The sequence below is a fragment of the Lathyrus oleraceus genome, chromosome 3, assembly GCF_024323335.1.
Source record: "Lathyrus oleraceus cultivar Zhongwan6 chromosome 3, CAAS_Psat_ZW6_1.0, whole genome shotgun sequence".
Taxonomy (NCBI): Eukaryota; Viridiplantae; Streptophyta; class Magnoliopsida; order Fabales; family Fabaceae; genus Lathyrus; species Lathyrus oleraceus.
In genome coordinates this window covers 519,703,812-519,722,426 of record NC_066581.1, presented here as the reverse complement: position 1 = coordinate 519,722,426, position 18,615 = coordinate 519,703,812, and the positions used below count along the sequence as shown (strand labels likewise).

The 18,615-nt window shown below is 34.8% G+C and overlaps 1 protein-coding gene, 1 long non-coding RNA gene and 1 pseudogene across 2 annotated transcripts; 1 reads left to right on the top strand and 2 right to left on the bottom strand.

Moving 5' to 3' along the window:
* Window positions 1-2,783: 2,783 nt before the first annotated feature.
* Window positions 2,784-5,030, bottom strand: LOC127128602 (uncharacterized). The gene is made up of 2 exons (XR_007805976.1): window positions 4,007-5,030; window positions 2,784-3,916 (listed from the first exon to the last, which is right to left on the bottom strand). It is a non-coding gene; the product is annotated as an uncharacterized LOC127128602 (long non-coding RNA).
* Window positions 5,031-9,922: 4,892 nt separating this feature from the next.
* LOC127128601 (probable mitochondrial saccharopine dehydrogenase-like oxidoreductase At5g39410) lies at window positions 9,923-17,587 on the bottom strand (annotated as a pseudogene).
* LOC127128598 (isoliquiritigenin 2'-O-methyltransferase) lies at window positions 12,084-13,910 on the top strand. The gene is made up of 4 exons (XM_051057969.1): window positions 12,084-12,572; window positions 12,665-12,978; window positions 13,228-13,292; window positions 13,378-13,910. The coding sequence occupies exons 1-4, from the start codon at window positions 12,142-12,144 to the stop codon at window positions 13,672-13,674; spliced, it is 1,107 nt and encodes a 368-aa protein (XP_050913926.1). The 5' UTR covers window positions 12,084-12,141; the 3' UTR covers window positions 13,675-13,910.
* Window positions 17,588-18,615: the final 1,028 nt, after the last annotated feature.

Below are 18,615 nucleotides of genomic sequence, written 5' to 3'. Positions count from 1 at the left end.
TTGTAATTCTGATGCATTTCCTGAATTTGTTTCTTTTACTCTCCGATGAATTCTCGAACATGTCATTTTTGTTCTGACGCACTTCTAGAACCCCTATACCACTCCCTAGAATTATTTAAAGACTCATTGGTGTCTCCTAAAATTCAGGTGTTACTAGGCATTATTCCAAGCTCAGTGGTCACTAGAACTCATTTTAAACCCAATTTTTGTTGGCATCACTATCACTCCACTTGTAAATGCAATCGTGATTGGTATCTAGAGTTTGGTCGTTGCCAACATCATTTAAAGTCCAGTTGTTGCTGGCAAACTCCGTTGTAGCCAGTAATTATTTTACTATTACCCTCGATCAAGTCCAATTGTTGTTGGCAAAATCTGTTAAAAGCTGGTTGTAATCCATTGCTTACGGTCAAAAGTCCAATTGTTGTTGGCAAAATCCGTTAAAAGTTGGTTGTAATCCATTGCTTACAGTCAAAAGTCCAATTGTCATTAGCAAAATTCGTTAAAAGCTGGTTGTAATCCATTGCTTACGGTCAAAGTCCAATTGTTATTGGCACATACAGATAGTTTGATTACCCTGTCTTTCCTGATGGTTCCGTGAAAGTCATGTATGACTCATCATCTTGAGGAATTCCCAGAAGCTTGGAGGTTTTTTTTTCGTGTTAGAAAACTCCAATGATGTTGGTTTTGTTTGATTTCTTTGTAAAGAATCATTGTAGCCTTTTGCGTGGATGATCTACTTTTAAGAAGACTCCTGCTTATCTTTGTTTTGCATAAATTCCCTATTAGAAATCTCCAAAATCTTTGATCAGATGAATTTCTTGTGAGAAATCTCCAAAACTGTCAGATGTATTTTAAAGTGTCAGGTCATGTATGAATCTATTGATGAAACTTGCTTTGTATGTTTTCCAATATTCTCAGGTCATGTATGAACTTGTTGTTGAAGTTTTCTTTGGGTTTTCTGGTGTTGTCAGGTCACGTATGAACCTATGGTTAAAATATCTTTGAAACCTCTAAAATTGTCAGGTCATGCATGAACCTATGGATATACTTTCTTTGAATTTCCCAGTGTCGTCAGGTCATGTATGAACTTGTTGATAAAACTCCCTTTTATTTTTCCCAAGTGTTGTCAGGTCATGTATGAACCTATGGGTGAAAATTTCTTTGAATATCCAAACGTTGAGGTCACGTATGAATCTATTGATTAAAATTTCCTTGATTTTCTAGTATTGTCAGGTCATGTATGAACCTGCTGTTTAAACGCTTTGAATTTTCCAAGTATTGACAGGTCATGTCAGAACCTGTTGTTATAATGCTTTGTATATTCCAACGATGTCAGGTCATATATGAGCCTCCTGATGGAACTTTCTCTGTATGTTTTCCAGTATTGTTAGGTCATGTTTGAACCTGTTGATGGAACCTTTTGATATTCCACAACATTGCCAGGTCATGTTTGAACCTGTTATTGAAACCTTTTAAATATTCCAATGGTCAAGTCATGTATAAACCTATTGATGGAATTCTTTGATTTTTTTCGGTGTTGTCAGATCATGTATGAATCTGTTGACTAAAATTTCCTTGATATTCAGGTTGTCATTAGGTCAATGTCTGAACCTGTTGCTCAAACCTTTTTTGTATGTTCCATAATACTATCAAGTAATGCATGAGCCTGTTGATTGAGCACTCTTTGAATATTCAAGTGTTGTCAGGTCATGTTTGAATCCGTTGTTGAAAATTCTTTGAATAATCTGGTGTTGTCAGGTCACGTATGAACCTATTGTCAAATTCTCTTTGCATATTCCCAGTTGCCTTTCCTCCAGCAGGATTGTTATCCCCAATAAATTTTACCCTTATTTTTTGGTTTTTTGTTTTTTGTGGGTCACCTTTACCATGTGTCTCCACCATTCCCCACAGATCTGTGTTTCATTCTGCATTCATCATAAAACATCATACTATGGTTTATCTTATGTCTGATCACATATCCCTAGCAAATCAAAAACAAAAAAATGGTCATTCATACATTCATAACATCTCATATCATTTGCATTTCAGGAACAAAATTCGGGTCTTCTTAGTATTTAACTATCTCCCACTATAATCATATGAAGAGTGTACTGCTTCATATTCTCAAGTTGAAGATACTTAAATAGGGACAACTGTCACACCCTAATTTTGACCTTGAATCATCGTGTCAATACATCCATCATAGTTGTTTCATCTTTGCATAGCATAACATGCATTCCATGTCGCATAATGCCTAGAGTGTCAGCCAGAATAAGTTTTCGGATCTACAGGCAGACCGGTTGAATTAATTGTCAAATGTGTGCCAAAACAGCAGGCGAAAAATTTCAAGATCAAGCTTGCAGACATCAATTTTATTAATCTACATTTCGTGTAGTTTAACCTGGTGTGCTCGATTTATTTTTCGGCTAATTTTTCGGTCACGTTTTGGTCCGTCTGAGCATTTTAACCGGGCGTTTTCCATTTCAAAATTGGCTCAAACGCTGTATATTTTCGAGAGGTTTATTTTGCACTGATCATTTTTGTGCATTCATTTTATAATTTCAAACAATTTTACGTCTGATTTTTATTCATTTTGGAATCATTTTTTTTTGTATTTTATCAATATGTTCATAAAAAAAATATGATTAGTTATGTTTTCATTTCAATTTTATTATGTTGATTTAATTAATTTATTTTTAATTTATTTGTTTTGAATAATTTAAACTCTTTTTAATTCACAAAAAATATTCACAAGGACATTTATGATATTTGCATTGCATGAGTAACCCTAAGTTTTGGTATAAATAAGATTGTGGAAGAGGCTAATAGGAGGAGGGAGCGGCGCCCCTATCCAATTGCTACAACTCTATCTCATATTTCAATTTGAAATCCCAAAAAGAGAAAAGAAAGATTGAGATAAGTTGGTCAGTTGGTGAGAAAAGAAGAATCTTCCTTCTCCATGTAACATTTTGTCTCGTGACACACCATAGCCATGCTATACAACAAAACACCTTTGAGACAACACTTGATCTTCCTTCCTTATCATAAAATGAGATACTACAATAGCTACCACGACAAAAGATCCTTGAAAAAAAAACGAGGCTCTTCACTATCACCCTGAATAACCTTAGCCATTCTACAAATACCACTGACCACTGAAGCTTTATGGAGGAAATAGCTTGAAAACATGAGTTTAATGAACAACATTTTTGAAGCCCTGTAATAATCTCTTTTACACACTGTAACACATGGATTGTCCACACTTCTCTTTCAAAACCTCTCAAGCTACATACTTCTTCATTTTTCAAGTCAAGACCTTGGACTCACTTCACCTTCTTTCTCAAAACAACCATAACATTTATATCCATAACCTTCAAAACTCACACCATAAGCCTCTATCGATATCTCCACCTTTGACACATATACACCGCCAACATACGTACACCTTGCATCCTTAACACAACATAAATCCATACTCCTCCACCACACCTCACAGTGACACATCAAAGTTGGCATGCGACAACCTCTGTTACGAGTTTCTGCTGCTGTTTCAATCAAGTTGGTATGCAACAACAACATCACTTACATCTCAGCAATTACCACCGTGCCAAAGTTGTTAGAAAGTGTGCTACCTCCGTGTTTCCTGTCCGTTTGTGTCTCCATCGCCTACAACAAACGACATCACTACACCAAACTCCACCACGGTAACACAACTCAGGTCTTCTCACTGCGAAACACAACAACAAGTTCCAGCGAAACTCATTTCCATATGAACCGCATTGTACCATAACTCTCCAACAATCCAACAACTCGCACTACACAGCCACAACCATGAAAACATCGGAGAATCGATCCAATCAATACGCCGCATATGGACCTTCCTCTGAAACTTTCTAAACCGTGCAACGCAGTACCGCTGCATCAGTTTTAACCAGTCTTATAAAAGGTTTCTTCCCAAGAGACGTTATAAGATACATTTGGTATAGTAAGATATTTTGAAGCTTACTTGTGGGATGGTGTGAAAATGGATAGATCAGATACATCAGGCTTTGTAAGCGGCTGATGCTTTATGCTTAAATTTCTTTTTCTAGTCTGGTAGATATGTGGATCTTGTAGTAGTATGTGGTGAACTGTTCTGCTACTTCAACCTCCTGTAGCTGTAGTGCACAACATCTGGATAATGGATTTGAACGAGAAAGTTGTATTGTTTCCTCATGATGCTGAGCTTAGGATCGGTAATACTACTTTGAGCTTGAACGGTATTGGCTTTGGAGAAACCAATAATACTAATTATGGATGTACTGAGAGCAGTCTTGGGATGAAGTTTTCCGTTGTTGTTGATGATGGCTGCAACCGGAAAAATAAAAGAGAAGAAACAAGGGAATCCACCGTTTTTTCGTCGTTGGAAGGTGTGCCTCCGATCACATAGTTTCCACACCAGAACTCCTGTACCTCACCGGCGAGGAACCGAAAACACCCACAAACCACTGATTCAAACCATACTACCTGCCACTGCTGCAACCTTCTGAAATAGAACTTAAACATACACGTCGGTGACACGATTTCCGACGATAGTTCGCGTCCTCTGCCTCGCAAGCCACGCTGCCTCCTGGAACACCCAAAGCCCTGCCGTTTTCCGCCATTGCAATAGCTTCCATGAAACCCCAATTGGTAGCTTCTTCTTTCTCTTTGCTTTCCGATTCTTTTAATTGATGTTTTTTTTAGAGAAGGTTTGGGATTAAGAAGTCATGAAAGGGTAATTTAAGAGAGAGGGTTTTTGTTCAAAGAGAAAGGATCTTGGTTCAGAGAGAAAGAGAAAGGATCTTGGTTCAGAGAGAAAGTGATTGGGTCTTGTCCCAAAGAGAGAGAATGGGTTTTGTGTCAAAAAGAGGAGATTTTGGTTCATAGAAAGCAAATTTTGGTTCAAAGAGAGAGAGAAAGCGCAGTAGGAGTAAGGGAAAGGTTATGTTCAGATTACTGGACACGTGTCAACCTTAGATAGGGAAAATTTAATTTTTGAAAAAAAGAATTGTTCCCTCCTTGTCCAAATTCCCAGCGCTTCTTCTATCCCTTTTTATATACACTTTCTTTTTATTTTTTTATTTATCTGTTTATTTATTTATTTATTATTTTGATAGTTTTTTTTGAATGGGCAATGGGCTTTTATTATGTATTTTTTTATACACCCTACGTGTTGCATATACCTCCTTGTGATAATTTGTTTTTTTTTCCACCTTATTCATTGTTATTTATTTTATCATTAGCTTAATGACTTAACTTAGTATATGTTCAATTGATTAATTATTTTAGTTTGTTTAGATCTAAATTAATTAATTATTTGTCCTGTTACTAGGTAGATCTCTATCCATGCTCTTATTCGTTGTACATATAAATAATAGTTTCTTACACGTAAATACTCATGCTCAACATCTTACTAATATTTTAACTTCGCTAACACTCCAAATCAATTCCAACTTTTCATCACTTCAAGCTATTTTCGGTGTAGATATTCAAGCGTATTTTTTTTCTCGATAAGATCTGAAGAAAAAGATTACCTGGATGAAATATCCAATCGTACTCCCGAATGCTAGACCCAAGTTGTAAGACCTTGTAAGCCATAAGTGTTCGTCTTCCCTCCAAAATATTTATAAATATTTAAACCATTTTCTTAATAAAACCTGAAGAAAAAGATTACCCTGGATGAGATATCCAGTCGTAATCCCGAATATTAGGCACAAGTTGTAAGCGCCTGCAAGCCATGAGTGTTCGTCTTCCCTCCAAAACATTCGTAAATATCCGAACCATTTCCTTAAGTAAATTTGGAAGAAAAAGATTACCTGGGTGAAATATCCAGACGTAGTCCCGAGTATTAGACCCAAGCTGTAAGAGCTTGCAAGTCATAAGTACTCGTCTTTCAAACTCCAAAATACTTAATTCCTATCCTAACCCCTTTCAATAAAGATGGAAATGGAACATGGTGGTTACCGTGCACTCCTGAGATTAAGATTCGAGGTGGATGCCTCGCCTATCTTGACTCTCGCTGTCATGGTCAATGTAGTTTCTTCAAACCCCTTTCTCAATCAAATTCAAAACACTTAATCTTATTAAACACTTTTGCCAATAAGATGGAATTGGAACGTGGTGGATACCACGCACTCCTGAGACTAGGATTCGAGATGGATATCTCGCTCATCCAAGTTCTCGCCATCACTCAAAAATACATCCAACCAATCAAACTCTTTTCTTCGTCGTCGTACGATTGATCAGAAAAACCTTTTCAAAATGAACGACATCTTGTTTTAAGGTGACGTAAAGCAATGTTTCGGCCACAATTGTTGAGTTAAGATAAGTGACGTTTTTCCGAATGTTGATTTGTAAATCCATTTGATGTGTGGTATACGTCCACTCCTCATCTGTTTTGGGTAAAATAATGTTTTCTTCGATTAATACAATATAGCTTTCGCTAAAATCGACCAACAAACAAACATTTTCTACCCAGAACTACGTAAGCCTTGAGTTCTCTATTGAAATACATAGGAGCAGGATTGCGAAATCTTGTCAAGCCCATTAATAAAAAACTTAGGTTTAGTCCCCTTTGTTGCAAAATCCAAAACATTCTTCTCTCTTATGTTCTTTCTTTCCCACCTAATAACTTGATAAGCCTAACATTTCTAAGCTAACACTAACGCACACAACTAACATAATGGTTCCCGTTGAGTACAACGGACGTGAGGGGTGCTAATACCTTCCCCTTGCGTAATCGACTCCCGAACCCTGATATTGGTTGCGACGACCATAATCATTGTCGTTCTTTCTTGGGTTTTATCGATATTTCCCCTTTCCTTTTTAGGAATAAATAAAGTTTGGTGGCGACTCTGTTCAGTCCATCATTGCGAGCGTGCAATTGCGCCTCGCTTAGTCGTGTTCTCATTTTTCGAGGTGCGACAGCTTACAATAACCATGATAACAAATGCAATCAAAGATAAGAACCTTCGCAAAAAAAAGTGGTGAATGTTGGGTATGCCCTAACTCAGTCGTCATTTCAATATTACCGTGATGAAATTAGATTGTCTAATGCAGATGCTGGAAAATGGGTGGATAACATACCAGTAGAGCAGTGGATAAGGGCATTTGACGGAGGTTGTCGATGGGGCCACATGACAACAAACCTTGTGGAATGCATGAACGGCGTATCCAAAGGCATTAGAAATCTACCAATAACCGTTTTGGTCAGAACAACCTATTATAGGTTGGCTTCTACCTTCGCAATAAGAGGTGAAAGATGGAGTGCAGTGTTAATGTAGGGTCAAATATTCATTGAATATTGTATGAAAGTGATGAAAGAGGAAAGTATCAAAGTTATCACACACGCGGTTACAGTCTTTGACCGTCATAGGAAAAACTTCAGCGTACAGGAAACAATGGACCACAATGAGGGGAAGCCAAATTTATCATATGCTGTCATACTAAACAGAAGTTGGTGTGACTATGGAAAGTTCCAGTCTTCCCGTATTCCTTGCTCCCATGTCATTGCGCCATGCGCACATACTCGCCAAGACGCTTACAACCATCTATATGATGTTTACAAGACCATTACCGTCATGAATGTGTATAACAAAAGCTTCTCATTGCTACCAATGGAGGAATATTTGTCTCTATATGAAGGTGACATAGTTTGGAACAACAATGAGATGCGAAGAAAGAAAAAAGGATGACAAAGCAACACGCGTATTAGAATAGAAATGGATATGACTGATAAAATGATAAGACTATGTAGTATATATCATCAACCAGGACACAATAAGAACAACTGTCTGAATCAAGGAGCAACATCTGCATTATAAGATAGTATCTCCTTTTAATTTTTGTAATCTTGGATTTTTATATATCATTATCTTTTTTTTACAACAAGGTTCACAACAAACATCACTACAACATAAGCAAATTTAAAACAGAACATTTCTAACTTATTACAACAATCAAACTTATGTCATCTCGTCTAAACATCATTTCCCTAGCATCCTTATCAGTTTTAACTCGCACTCAACCAAATATACTATTGAGTCTCTCAATACTTCTAATTTTTCCCCTTCTGATATTTTTCCATCTAACCAACGAACCAGCTCCCTCTTCAGTTGATCGAAACTACTGATGTTCCAGAAGAGCATCAACATCGGAGGTTTATCTCTCGAATAAACCATTTTTCTATAGCGGCGACGAACACCAAACATGTTTGCAATATGATGAAATGAGATGTGGAAAAATGATTCATACAACACTTCTATTTATAACACAATAAATTGCACATTACACTAAGGCGTCAGACCAATTGGCGCCTCCTCTACAAAATAACATATGGGCACCAATTGGATTGGCAGTACCATGTGATGTAGTCAATCCAATTGACGCATCCTCTCTAACTTTAGGAGTTACACCAATTGGTTTGGCGCCTCCTCTAAAAATGGGGTAAAAGTGGGGTGGATTGAGATTTTTTTTGAAATCAAGGTTATTTTGAGATTTTTTTTTAAAATCAGGGGTATTTAGGTTAAAAAATCCCCTCTAACTAGTAATTTTAATGTATTATTTTCTAACTTTGTATTAGTGTTAATTCGAATACACTAATAAAAAAATAGTTTAATAAAATTATATTTTTTTTCTTCCATTTATTATATTTTTTTAATTTGTGTCAAAGTACCAAGTATTACCCTTATTTTAGAATGGATGGAATAATATTAGTAATTGATTTGTATATCTTTTAAATGATAACATAAGAAATAGTTGAGGATAAGAAAGTGTAAATATATTATACATATGATTATCATAAATTTTAATTTTAACATTTAAGTTAATATTTACGGGCTCCCTCTATGCAGACATTATGGATAATAAACAGACATGCCCGTCTTTTTTAGATATGCCTCGTATAAGTCCGTAAAAATTGATGGGACAAGACGAATATAGTTAAGTGCCAATTTAAAATCCATCGTAAAAAGTATTGGGTCATTAAGATGGAGTGTTAGGAATAATAAGTCAAGTGTGAGTTAGAGTTTCACATTGGTTCTAAATGTAGAGACTTGAGTATTTATAAGTGGGAGAACCCACACACCTATCAAATGATATCATGAGCCTTTGGTTGAATAAAATGACTGATTTACTTATAACGAAATATCCAGGAAGAGATGTCTCATTGAAATCGAAATGCCCAATAAGAGGTGTATCAAAATGCACAAGAAGAGGTGTCAACAACGATACAAGTGTATGTTGACAAAAGAGTTTCCACTTGAGGGGGAGTATTGTGGACTTACACATGAGGGGGTGTTAAGAATAATAAGTCAAGTGTGAGTTGAAGTCTCACATTGGTTCTAAATATGGAGACTTGATTATTTATAAGTGGGAGAATTCACACACCTATCAAATGGTATAATGAGTCTTTGATTCAAATAAAGGAACCAAACTTTGATACCATTTGTTGGGTCACGAGAAAGAGCATCAACATTGGGCTAAGAGCAACACACAAGTGAGAGAGAGAGAGACCATATATTCACCCAAAATCTTAATATCTTTGGTGAATATGTGGTGTCTCTTTCACTTATGTATTGCTCTAAGCCTAATGTTGATGCTCTTCCACTTGATCCAACACACCTATCAGAGTCTGGTTCGGCTTGGTGAGAAAGTTGGAGTTGGATCCGATGTTAGATCCTATTATAGGATATAGAGGACTCACATTTGTAGGGAAGAATATTGAGTGTAAGTGTGAGTGCTTAAAATCTAAAATTGTCTATGAATGAGTGAAATATTGAATTTATAAGAGAGAGAGAGAGAGAGAGAGAGAGAGAGAGAGAGAGAGAGAGAGAGAGAGATAACACATTTACCTAACACCTTAAGATTTTGAGTTGAGATGTGGCGTCTTCCTCTCTTGTGTCTTGGAGCATTGGTCTCATTTGCGCTCTCGACTCTCCTGGATTTCCCAACACAAGATAGTGACATATATTTTAAACAATGTTTTCTCTATACTAAAAATGACATATTTTATCCATCAGATATGATATTCTTACACCATCCCATACACATACAATGTATTTACTGTTCAAAAATACGTTGAATAATGACATGAACAATTACGTGAACAGTGCGTGAATAATGACATAAATGTGAACAGTGGCGTGAACAATGTTTTTTAGTAGTAAAATAAAGTTGATTAATGAAACATAAAAAACTGGTTAATGAAATAATGAAGTTGATTAATAAATGCATAGATATTAAAAATAATTTTTAGTAGTAAACAAAATTGATTAATAAAATATAAAAGGTTATTTAATAAAGTGGTGAAGTTGGTTAATAAATGCTCAAATATTAAAAATAACTTTTAGTTAAACAAAATTGATTAATAAAATATAAAATATTGATTAATGAAGTGATGAAGTTGGTTAATCACGCAATTATATATTAGTATTTTTTATTCTAAAAAGAAAAATATATATTTCTTTTTTAAAAATTATTTATTATTGAAATATTTCACTTGATATGTTTTAGTGTAAAATATCATTTATCTTCATTAATTCTTTAAAAGATATTAAAGGTAGTGTACTGTCAATATAAATTAGTTTTACACTATCATCTAATAGAATTATAGCATTATATCATATCATATCAATATTTTAAAATTAAACTTGTGACTATGTGTTCTTAATTGATTCAGAATGTAAAATATATGTGCATATTTTTTTTTCTCCCCCCAAAATATTTTACTTAGATACCACAAATTCAGTTTTTAATAAAGTTTCCCTTTGACATAAGTTGCAAGAGATAATGATACTATGCTCCAAAATAAATATTAGAATATCTATGCAATAAAATAGCTTTTGTTGGGTCAAAAGAATTGAAAATATAGCTTTTGAAATGTTCAAATTGGTACGTAACACAAATTACACATGGAAGGACTTTTATGGCAAATGATGCATATAATGTTTTTTAATCCTATCACATCTACTAAGGGGTGAAAATGTAGGATATGATATCATCAATATCTCGATATAAGTACTAATATAAGTACGAATGAAAATTGAAGTCATTCTCATTAAATATTTTTTTGTAAGGTTATATTAATTTTTATTATCCTTTTTATTTATTTAAAAAAACCTCTTTTTTCAATCAATTTTTGTGTTGTCCAATCTACTAAAAAACAAAAAAAAAAATAGTAAGCAAAATCCAGGTGATGACTACATGCTTAAAAAGACCTTAGGTATTTGTTAATTGTGCCACGATATGTTACTTATCAATTATATATTTATTTTATCAACTATTCAACTTGTTAGGGTTGAAAGGCTATTCAACTTGTTAGCATTCTCATATTTAGTACAAATTTATAAAAATTGTTTTCAACTATTTCATACTCAAATAAAATTTACATAACTCAACTTTTTTATTTCCATGTCAGAAAGTGGAAATATATTTCCCAAAAATGAAACCCAACTACCAATAACAATCGATTTTCTCCTATTAATTTTTATTATTTTTTATTTTTATTTTAATTTTTAAAAAATAATTAATTTATAAATATCAACAACTTTTCCAGATTAATACATAAATATAAATAAATATAACCAACAGAACCAGACCAGAGAGTTAAATCCTAAACCAACGATTTATAACCATTTAACTCAGTTGAAGTATGTCACCCACCCTTATTTTAAATCTTATAAAAATATTTAAAAAATTACCAAACAAATTTGTGAAAGTAATAAAAAATAAAAAAATTTAAAAAATATAGCAATATAGACTTAATTACAATTTTAATTCCCTATTTTGTATTTTCTTAGATTTTGATCCATTTTAAAAACCACAATTTTGGTTCCTTTTTAAAATTTTGTGTTGGATTTTGGTTCCATTTTTAGACTAAAATCCAACATAAATTTGAAAGAATAAAAAAGACCAAAACTATTGTTTGGTTTTTGAAATGGAGAATCAAAATTCAAAAATAAATAAAATTGGAGGATGAAAGTTGCAATTATGCCGGTAAAATATAATATATAATATTCAACTATGTCTATAAAAAGCCGGCAGCATTTGAAGGAAGCGCACACACAACCATATTACTCCACCATCACAAATCAGAAAGACTATTATCCAAAGAAAACAAAGATGGGTTCCTATTCCAATGAGAAAGAGAGCAATATAGTGGAAACTGTCACTCCACAAACAGAAACAGATGATAGTGATACCCTCTTAGCCATGGTTCTAGGTGCCAATTTGGTGTTTCCTGCTGTTCTTAATGCTGCCATTCAACTCAATCTGTTTGAAATCATTGGTAATGAATTCATGTCAGCTATTGAAATTGCTTCAAAGTTACCAGCTCAACACTCTGACTTACCAAATCGGCTCGAACGTATGTTGTATCTGCTTGCTAGCTACTCTCTTCTTTCTGTTTCCAGTTGCACCAACGACGACGGTAGCAAAGTGAGAGTTTATGGGGTCACACGTTCTGGCAAATACTTTGTTAATGATGAAAATGATGGTGGTTATTTGGGTTCATTCACATCATTTATGTGGCACCGTGCTTTGTTAGGAGTGTGGTAAGTACATTTATATTATTCTGTCAAGCATCAGATTTGATGCTATCATCACATAATACAACATATATTTACGGTTATTGGTAACGTTGTAGGTTGAATTTTAAGGAAGCAATCATTGATCCAGAGATTGATCTATTCAAGAAAGTTAATGGAATATCTAACTATGAGTACTTTGGGATAGATCCACAAATAAATCAATTATTTAACAGATCAATGACAGATGCATGCAATGTTCACGTTAAAAGAATCCTTGACATATACAAAGGATTTGAAGGGGTATCAACTTTGGTTGATGTAGGAGGTGGCAATGGACAAAGTCTCAAATTGATTATTGCCAAATATCCATCAATAAAGGCAATCAATTTTGACCTTCCACAAGTGATTGACAATGCACCACCCTTTACAGGTAAGCTAGACACAACACTAACACGGACACCGGATACGACACTAACACGTCTAACACTAGTAATAATTTGAAAAAATTAATGAATTAAACATAATCACAAGTGTCAGTGTTGATATTTGACACTCATAGGAACACAACCTTTTTTCAGAGGTGTTAGTGCTCCAGAAGTAATAAGATACCCTAAGGAGGTTAGTTCATTTGATCACATCTCATAAAGAATATTTGTTGAAATATTCAATTTTTATTTAGGTATTGAACATGTTGGAGGGAGTATGTTTGAGAGTATTCCACAAGGAGATGCCATAATACTTAAGGTTGGTATATGATAAACAAAACTACTCTATAAGATATACAATGCTTATCAGAATATTCTCTTAACTCTAGATTTCATTCTTGTAGGCTGTATGCCATAACTGGTCAGATGAACAATGCATAGAAATTTTAAGTAACTGTCACAAAGCTCTACCTCCAAATGGAAAGGTGATTATCATAGAGCTTGCACAACTAGAAGATCCAGAACCAACAGATGCATCTAGGATGATTGCAATTATTGATAACATCATGTTTATCACAGCTGGTGGAAGGGAAAGAACTCCAAAAGAATATGAGAGTTTGGGTAAACAATCTGGATTTTCTAAGCTTCAAGTTGTTTGTCGCGCTTTCTCCATAGTCGGAGTCATGGAACTTTACAAATAACCAAGTCACACATTGAATCTTAAGAGTATGATGAACTTTCTTATGTTCCTCTAATTTTGTGTGTCCTGGTTTTGAAAGTTGCTTTCTCTTTTTCTTTTTCACTGTTGATTTTTCCTTTCTTTTCATGTATTATGTTTTTCATTTATTTTCATGCATTATGTTTTTCATTTCTGTTCATGTATCATGTTTTCTTGTAATATTTCAATCATTTGGGAGACTGTTCCTATTGTTTCAGCTTGAAATTGTTATTAACTTTTTGTTATCTTTTAGTGAGATTTTTTTTTTTGCTGTTTCCCTTCATTGAAAAGGATAGTTAGATATGAGCATCTTCACAAACACAAACAAATGTAAATCAACCAATTAAAAAAAATTGATGATTCACATGCTGAATTAAAAAATGCAACCACAAATAATAGACGTATACAATATTAAATTAACAAAATAACTTGCAAAAGACAAATAACTTCCTATGAGTCCAAAATATCATTAATGGCACTTAATTAATAATAATTCCCCCTTCCAAAAATAATATTAGAAAAAACAGACATGAAGTTTTTCTCTATATTGTTGTCTAATTCTGTGATGTGACCAGTATATTTAATTTCACTCCTTATTAAAGTGTAAAGATAGAAACTTACAAGCTCAAGAAGAAATAGTACTTTTTGAGATGACATCAAAGGATTTCCATTTTGTTGAAGTTTCTGTTGGAGATCAGTAGGACCAAATACGATTCCAGGAGGGTAAACACCTCCTTTAAGTAGGTTTTTGCGCTGGCTGAGAAGAATGAGAGCACACTGAACAAGAACTATTGGGGTCGCTACATATCCAACTTCAGGTCCTGTTACTCTTGTTACAATTTCCATATCAGGTTTTGTGTTTTCCTGTGAAGCAAGACTCTCGTTACTAAAACCGCGTCCGACAAACCACATCTTGAAAGATGCGCTTTCAACTTCCTCTTCAGAAGGGCCATTCTTCCTGAACCAACCAAGGCTAAATCAAGAAGGAAATTTCAAAAGAAGCCACCGTCCAAAACCAGTGCTTCCGAAAAGGCCAATACAAATTCCAACCATGATGATTCTTAATACGCCAAACAAAGACTTTGAGCCTATTTTCACACCAAAATGAGCTGGCTTCACCGATGACCAGAAAGCCTCTCATTTTTGAACCGTCTCAGAACTTTCGTTCAACCCGCGAAGACCATTGGGCTTTTCCGTTAGTGTTGAAAGTGTCCTTCGAACAACGCTAGCATCTGCTGAAGGAAGCACTACTGCCCAAAGCCAATTTTCTTCTGGTGTTCTATAGTCTGTCCTTTCGAAGGAGACGGCCCAGGAATCTACAGCCATGAAAACAGAAATCAATAAAAATAGAACAGTATTATTAATATTAAAAAAGTACATGGATAAAAGGCAATACAAGTTCAATCGACACACCACACAAATTTGAAATCAATAGACAAATTGACAAATAACAAGGCTTAAAATCAATTGACGTCCCTATCTCACAGGTCCAACCAATTGATGGTGCACCAGATCGAAGAACTAGTGTAAGATTTAACACTAAAAGCAGAAAGTGTTTAAGCTTTTACAATGGATAAACAATAGTCTCACCTCCTCCCCCTATGACCGCACTGCATTGCCTAATCAACTTGTCAACTCAAGTATGTAACTAATTCTCTCCTGCAATGTCTTTCTTCCTCATATTGAAGGTGTGTCTGATTCCAGACAGCAATACAACACCAACATATGTGATTACATTAAATACATATATTTTCTCAAATTATTACTATATTCGACATGTCTGAGCGAGTGTCATGTCCGAGTTTGTATCTATTTCGGTGCTTTATAGATCCTAGGAAACTAGGCCTACTATTGTTAAAGTCCAATAGCTAGTCCATGCTTTGTTTTATCTCACTGCTCACATCATATTCATTTTCTTGTTCTATATCTGGGATGCCTCAAACACCTATTTTTAATGTTTTACCCACCAATTTCAACATGCATGTTATGTGAGTGCATGTGCACATGTTCAGACACTCAAAAAAATCATCTGCCAAGAAGAAAATCTATCTTGCTTTTCAAGGTACTTTACATACAAAGTACAAACAGAACTAAATTTCTCATTACAGCATCTAGCCATTACTGAGGTAGTTGTCAACGCTGGAATGTCAACAATTAAGAGTGTCATCCAATAATTTGTTAAACTTCAACATACACCTACTCTATCACAAACCATAAAATTCTAAATTGCCAACTTGGTAAAAACCACTACACTCTTCAAGTTGATTTCTACTCCAAGAAAACTAAGTAATTAACCAACGGTTGCATGCACAATAACCAATGATGGAAACTAGACTCTGAAAATGCAATAATAATTTTGTTTGACCCTTTATGAATGCAATAAATTCTATTGCCTATTTACCTCCAATCCACCCTCCTAGTTCCTAAAGAATTACTTCCTCAAAAATGAATATTCATTTTAGAGAGTTAAGTAATGAAAATTGTATGGAAAAATTTATGGTTAATATTCCAAAGCATCCTTGGTCTAACATCAACAGTTGGTTTTCTCGTCAATAGACGAGATTATTTAATCTATCCTCTAGAGTGAATTGTCCATTCTATAGAGCCAAATCCAATCCCAAACAAACACTTATACAAACAAGAAGAAGAAGAAGAAGAAGAAGAAGAAGAAGAAGAAGAATTTGTATGGTTTTCATCATTCAAGGAAAACATATCTATGGTTGAGGGACTAACTTGATTTAGAATAGTTTGTGCACTATTTATTATATTTCTATAGCTAGACTAATTTGATCGAAAAATACTTCATGGACTATTTATTACACTTATATAGTTTAGAGGTCAAATAAGACTAAGATTGTGATATAATTTAGAACAAAATTGAAGGTTTGTTGTGGTATGTTTAAATTGACTTATAATTTATCAGCTAACATAATCACTTATAAGAATATCTAAGAGTGCTTATGAAAACAACTTTGGCATGTTCATATGCTCATTTCCAAATACCTTATATAAAAACATCTTTTAATCATACTACATGATAAGCCTTTACGAGGACAGTTTAAGCATATAACTTATGGCTATGTTTGGATATCATAAATTGATCGGAGTGGAATGGAATGAAGCGAATGAAGATTCCATTCAATAGTTTGGAAATTTTAGGACATAACAAGCCAAGTTCTTCATTCCGCTCAAATCGGATGGGAAGAAATATAGCGGCCATACCACTTCATTCCACTCCGCTCCATCCGATTTTAAATGATCCAAACAATGGAACACCACTTCATTCCATCTCATACCGCTCCGCTCCATCCGATTTCATCCATCCAAACAAAACCTATATGAAATTACTTATACCTTTTACATGAAAAACAGTTTAAACTAAGCACAAATGATAACAGATTAATCTCCCAAACAAATGAAGTTCAAAATTGAGTTACCTGAGGCCCAGGTCTTCTTCTTGGTCTAGACCTCCTAAACGCCTGCAAATCTTTCGCATTCGCCACACCAAGAACCGCAGATTCATACGTAGCAAAGTTCCCAACAACCCTCTTCCTAGACTCCAAGCTAACATAGGCCTCAACCCGGTTTAGCACAGCTGGACCCACCCACTGCAACGAATTAAACAACAACCCAAGCTCAGCCGGAACAGAATCAAAACCACAAGCCGAAACCACAAGAGAACCAGTTTCACCCGCTCGATCATGGTAATCACTCTCCATTCTCTCCATAAACTCCGGCTCGCCGCAAACATCGAGATAATCGCAGCCGGAATCGACGCAAGCGGATACGACGGATTCGCCGTGGAGACGACATGGACCGACGCAGTTGAGGATGATGCGGGTTTGGGAGCAGAGGGAACGGAGGGAGGATGGATCGGATGTATCGGCGGGGAGAATTTAGTTAAGAAATTTAGACTTGGATTAAGTATAATAAGGTTTTTAGATTTAGTTAGGGTTTTGGAATTTTATTAGGATATTGAATTTTTAGATTTAGAATTAAAACATTTGATTTTGTATGGTTGACACATCATTTCGGACTAGTTTGTATTTGAGACAAATCACTCACCTATTTAAGTGTCTTACTATCAACATCCAAGACTCAACCCACATTTATCTGCAGCAAGAAAATAGTTTTCATCTGCACAATGTCATCTTCACCGAAATATAGTGTCAACGTTCACTGCAATGGTGAAACATACGAGTCTGAGTTATACGGTTTTTATTTTCGAAACACTGATACCATTCGACTTACGATCAAGAGAAATGCAACATTCTTGCATTTGAAAAAAAGAATACAATCCTATATAGAATCAGGTATTGTGTCAAAGATCACGTATCAAAATCCAATATTTTTTTAGAACAGTCAATACAAGTTTTTCCCGCTTAAGGTACAGGATAATGAAGATGTTGAATAAATGTTTGTTAGTCATGAACATTCAGGCTGCAATTGTATTGAGTTGTATATTACTCTTCAACCATGTATACCATCTCAGCAATCTCAAATAACCAGTTAGGATGAATCTGGTGAATTTGATCCACGATGCTCAGATGACATCAACCCAGAAGCAGAAGCAGAAGTGAACGTCGTTGATGAAGAAGAAGAGGAGACTGAGATACAGGTCGATCACATGTTGAACAACGATATTGAAGATGATGATCAACCACCGCCAATACCTCTTAGTCATGTCTACAATTCGCCTCAACGTATGACAAATATGCATCTGCATGACGATGAAACATCCAACAGTGTTTTCTATAACCCGTATCCACAAAATCAAAAGGAGAATTAAAGGTGTGAGACATGTTTCGTACCAAAGAAGAATGTGTGTGAGCTATCAAAAAAATCCACATGAACAACTCTGTTGATTTTACAGTGAAACGCACTGATTCGAGAAGATATGTCATCGAATGTCGTAACATCCTTT

Bases quoted from the DNA above. Each gene is read 5' to 3' on its own strand.
- LOC127128598 (XM_051057969.1), top strand. From the start codon at position 12,142: ATGGGTTCCTATTCCAATGAGAAAGAGAGCAATATAGTGGAAACTGTC. The intron at 12,979-13,227 runs GTAAGCTAGACA...ATTTTTATTTAG, and splicing joins CAATGCACCACCCTTTACAG to GTATTGAACATGTTGGAGGG. The intron at 13,293-13,377 runs GTTGGTATATGA...TCATTCTTGTAG, and splicing joins GAGATGCCATAATACTTAAG to GCTGTATGCCATAACTGGTC.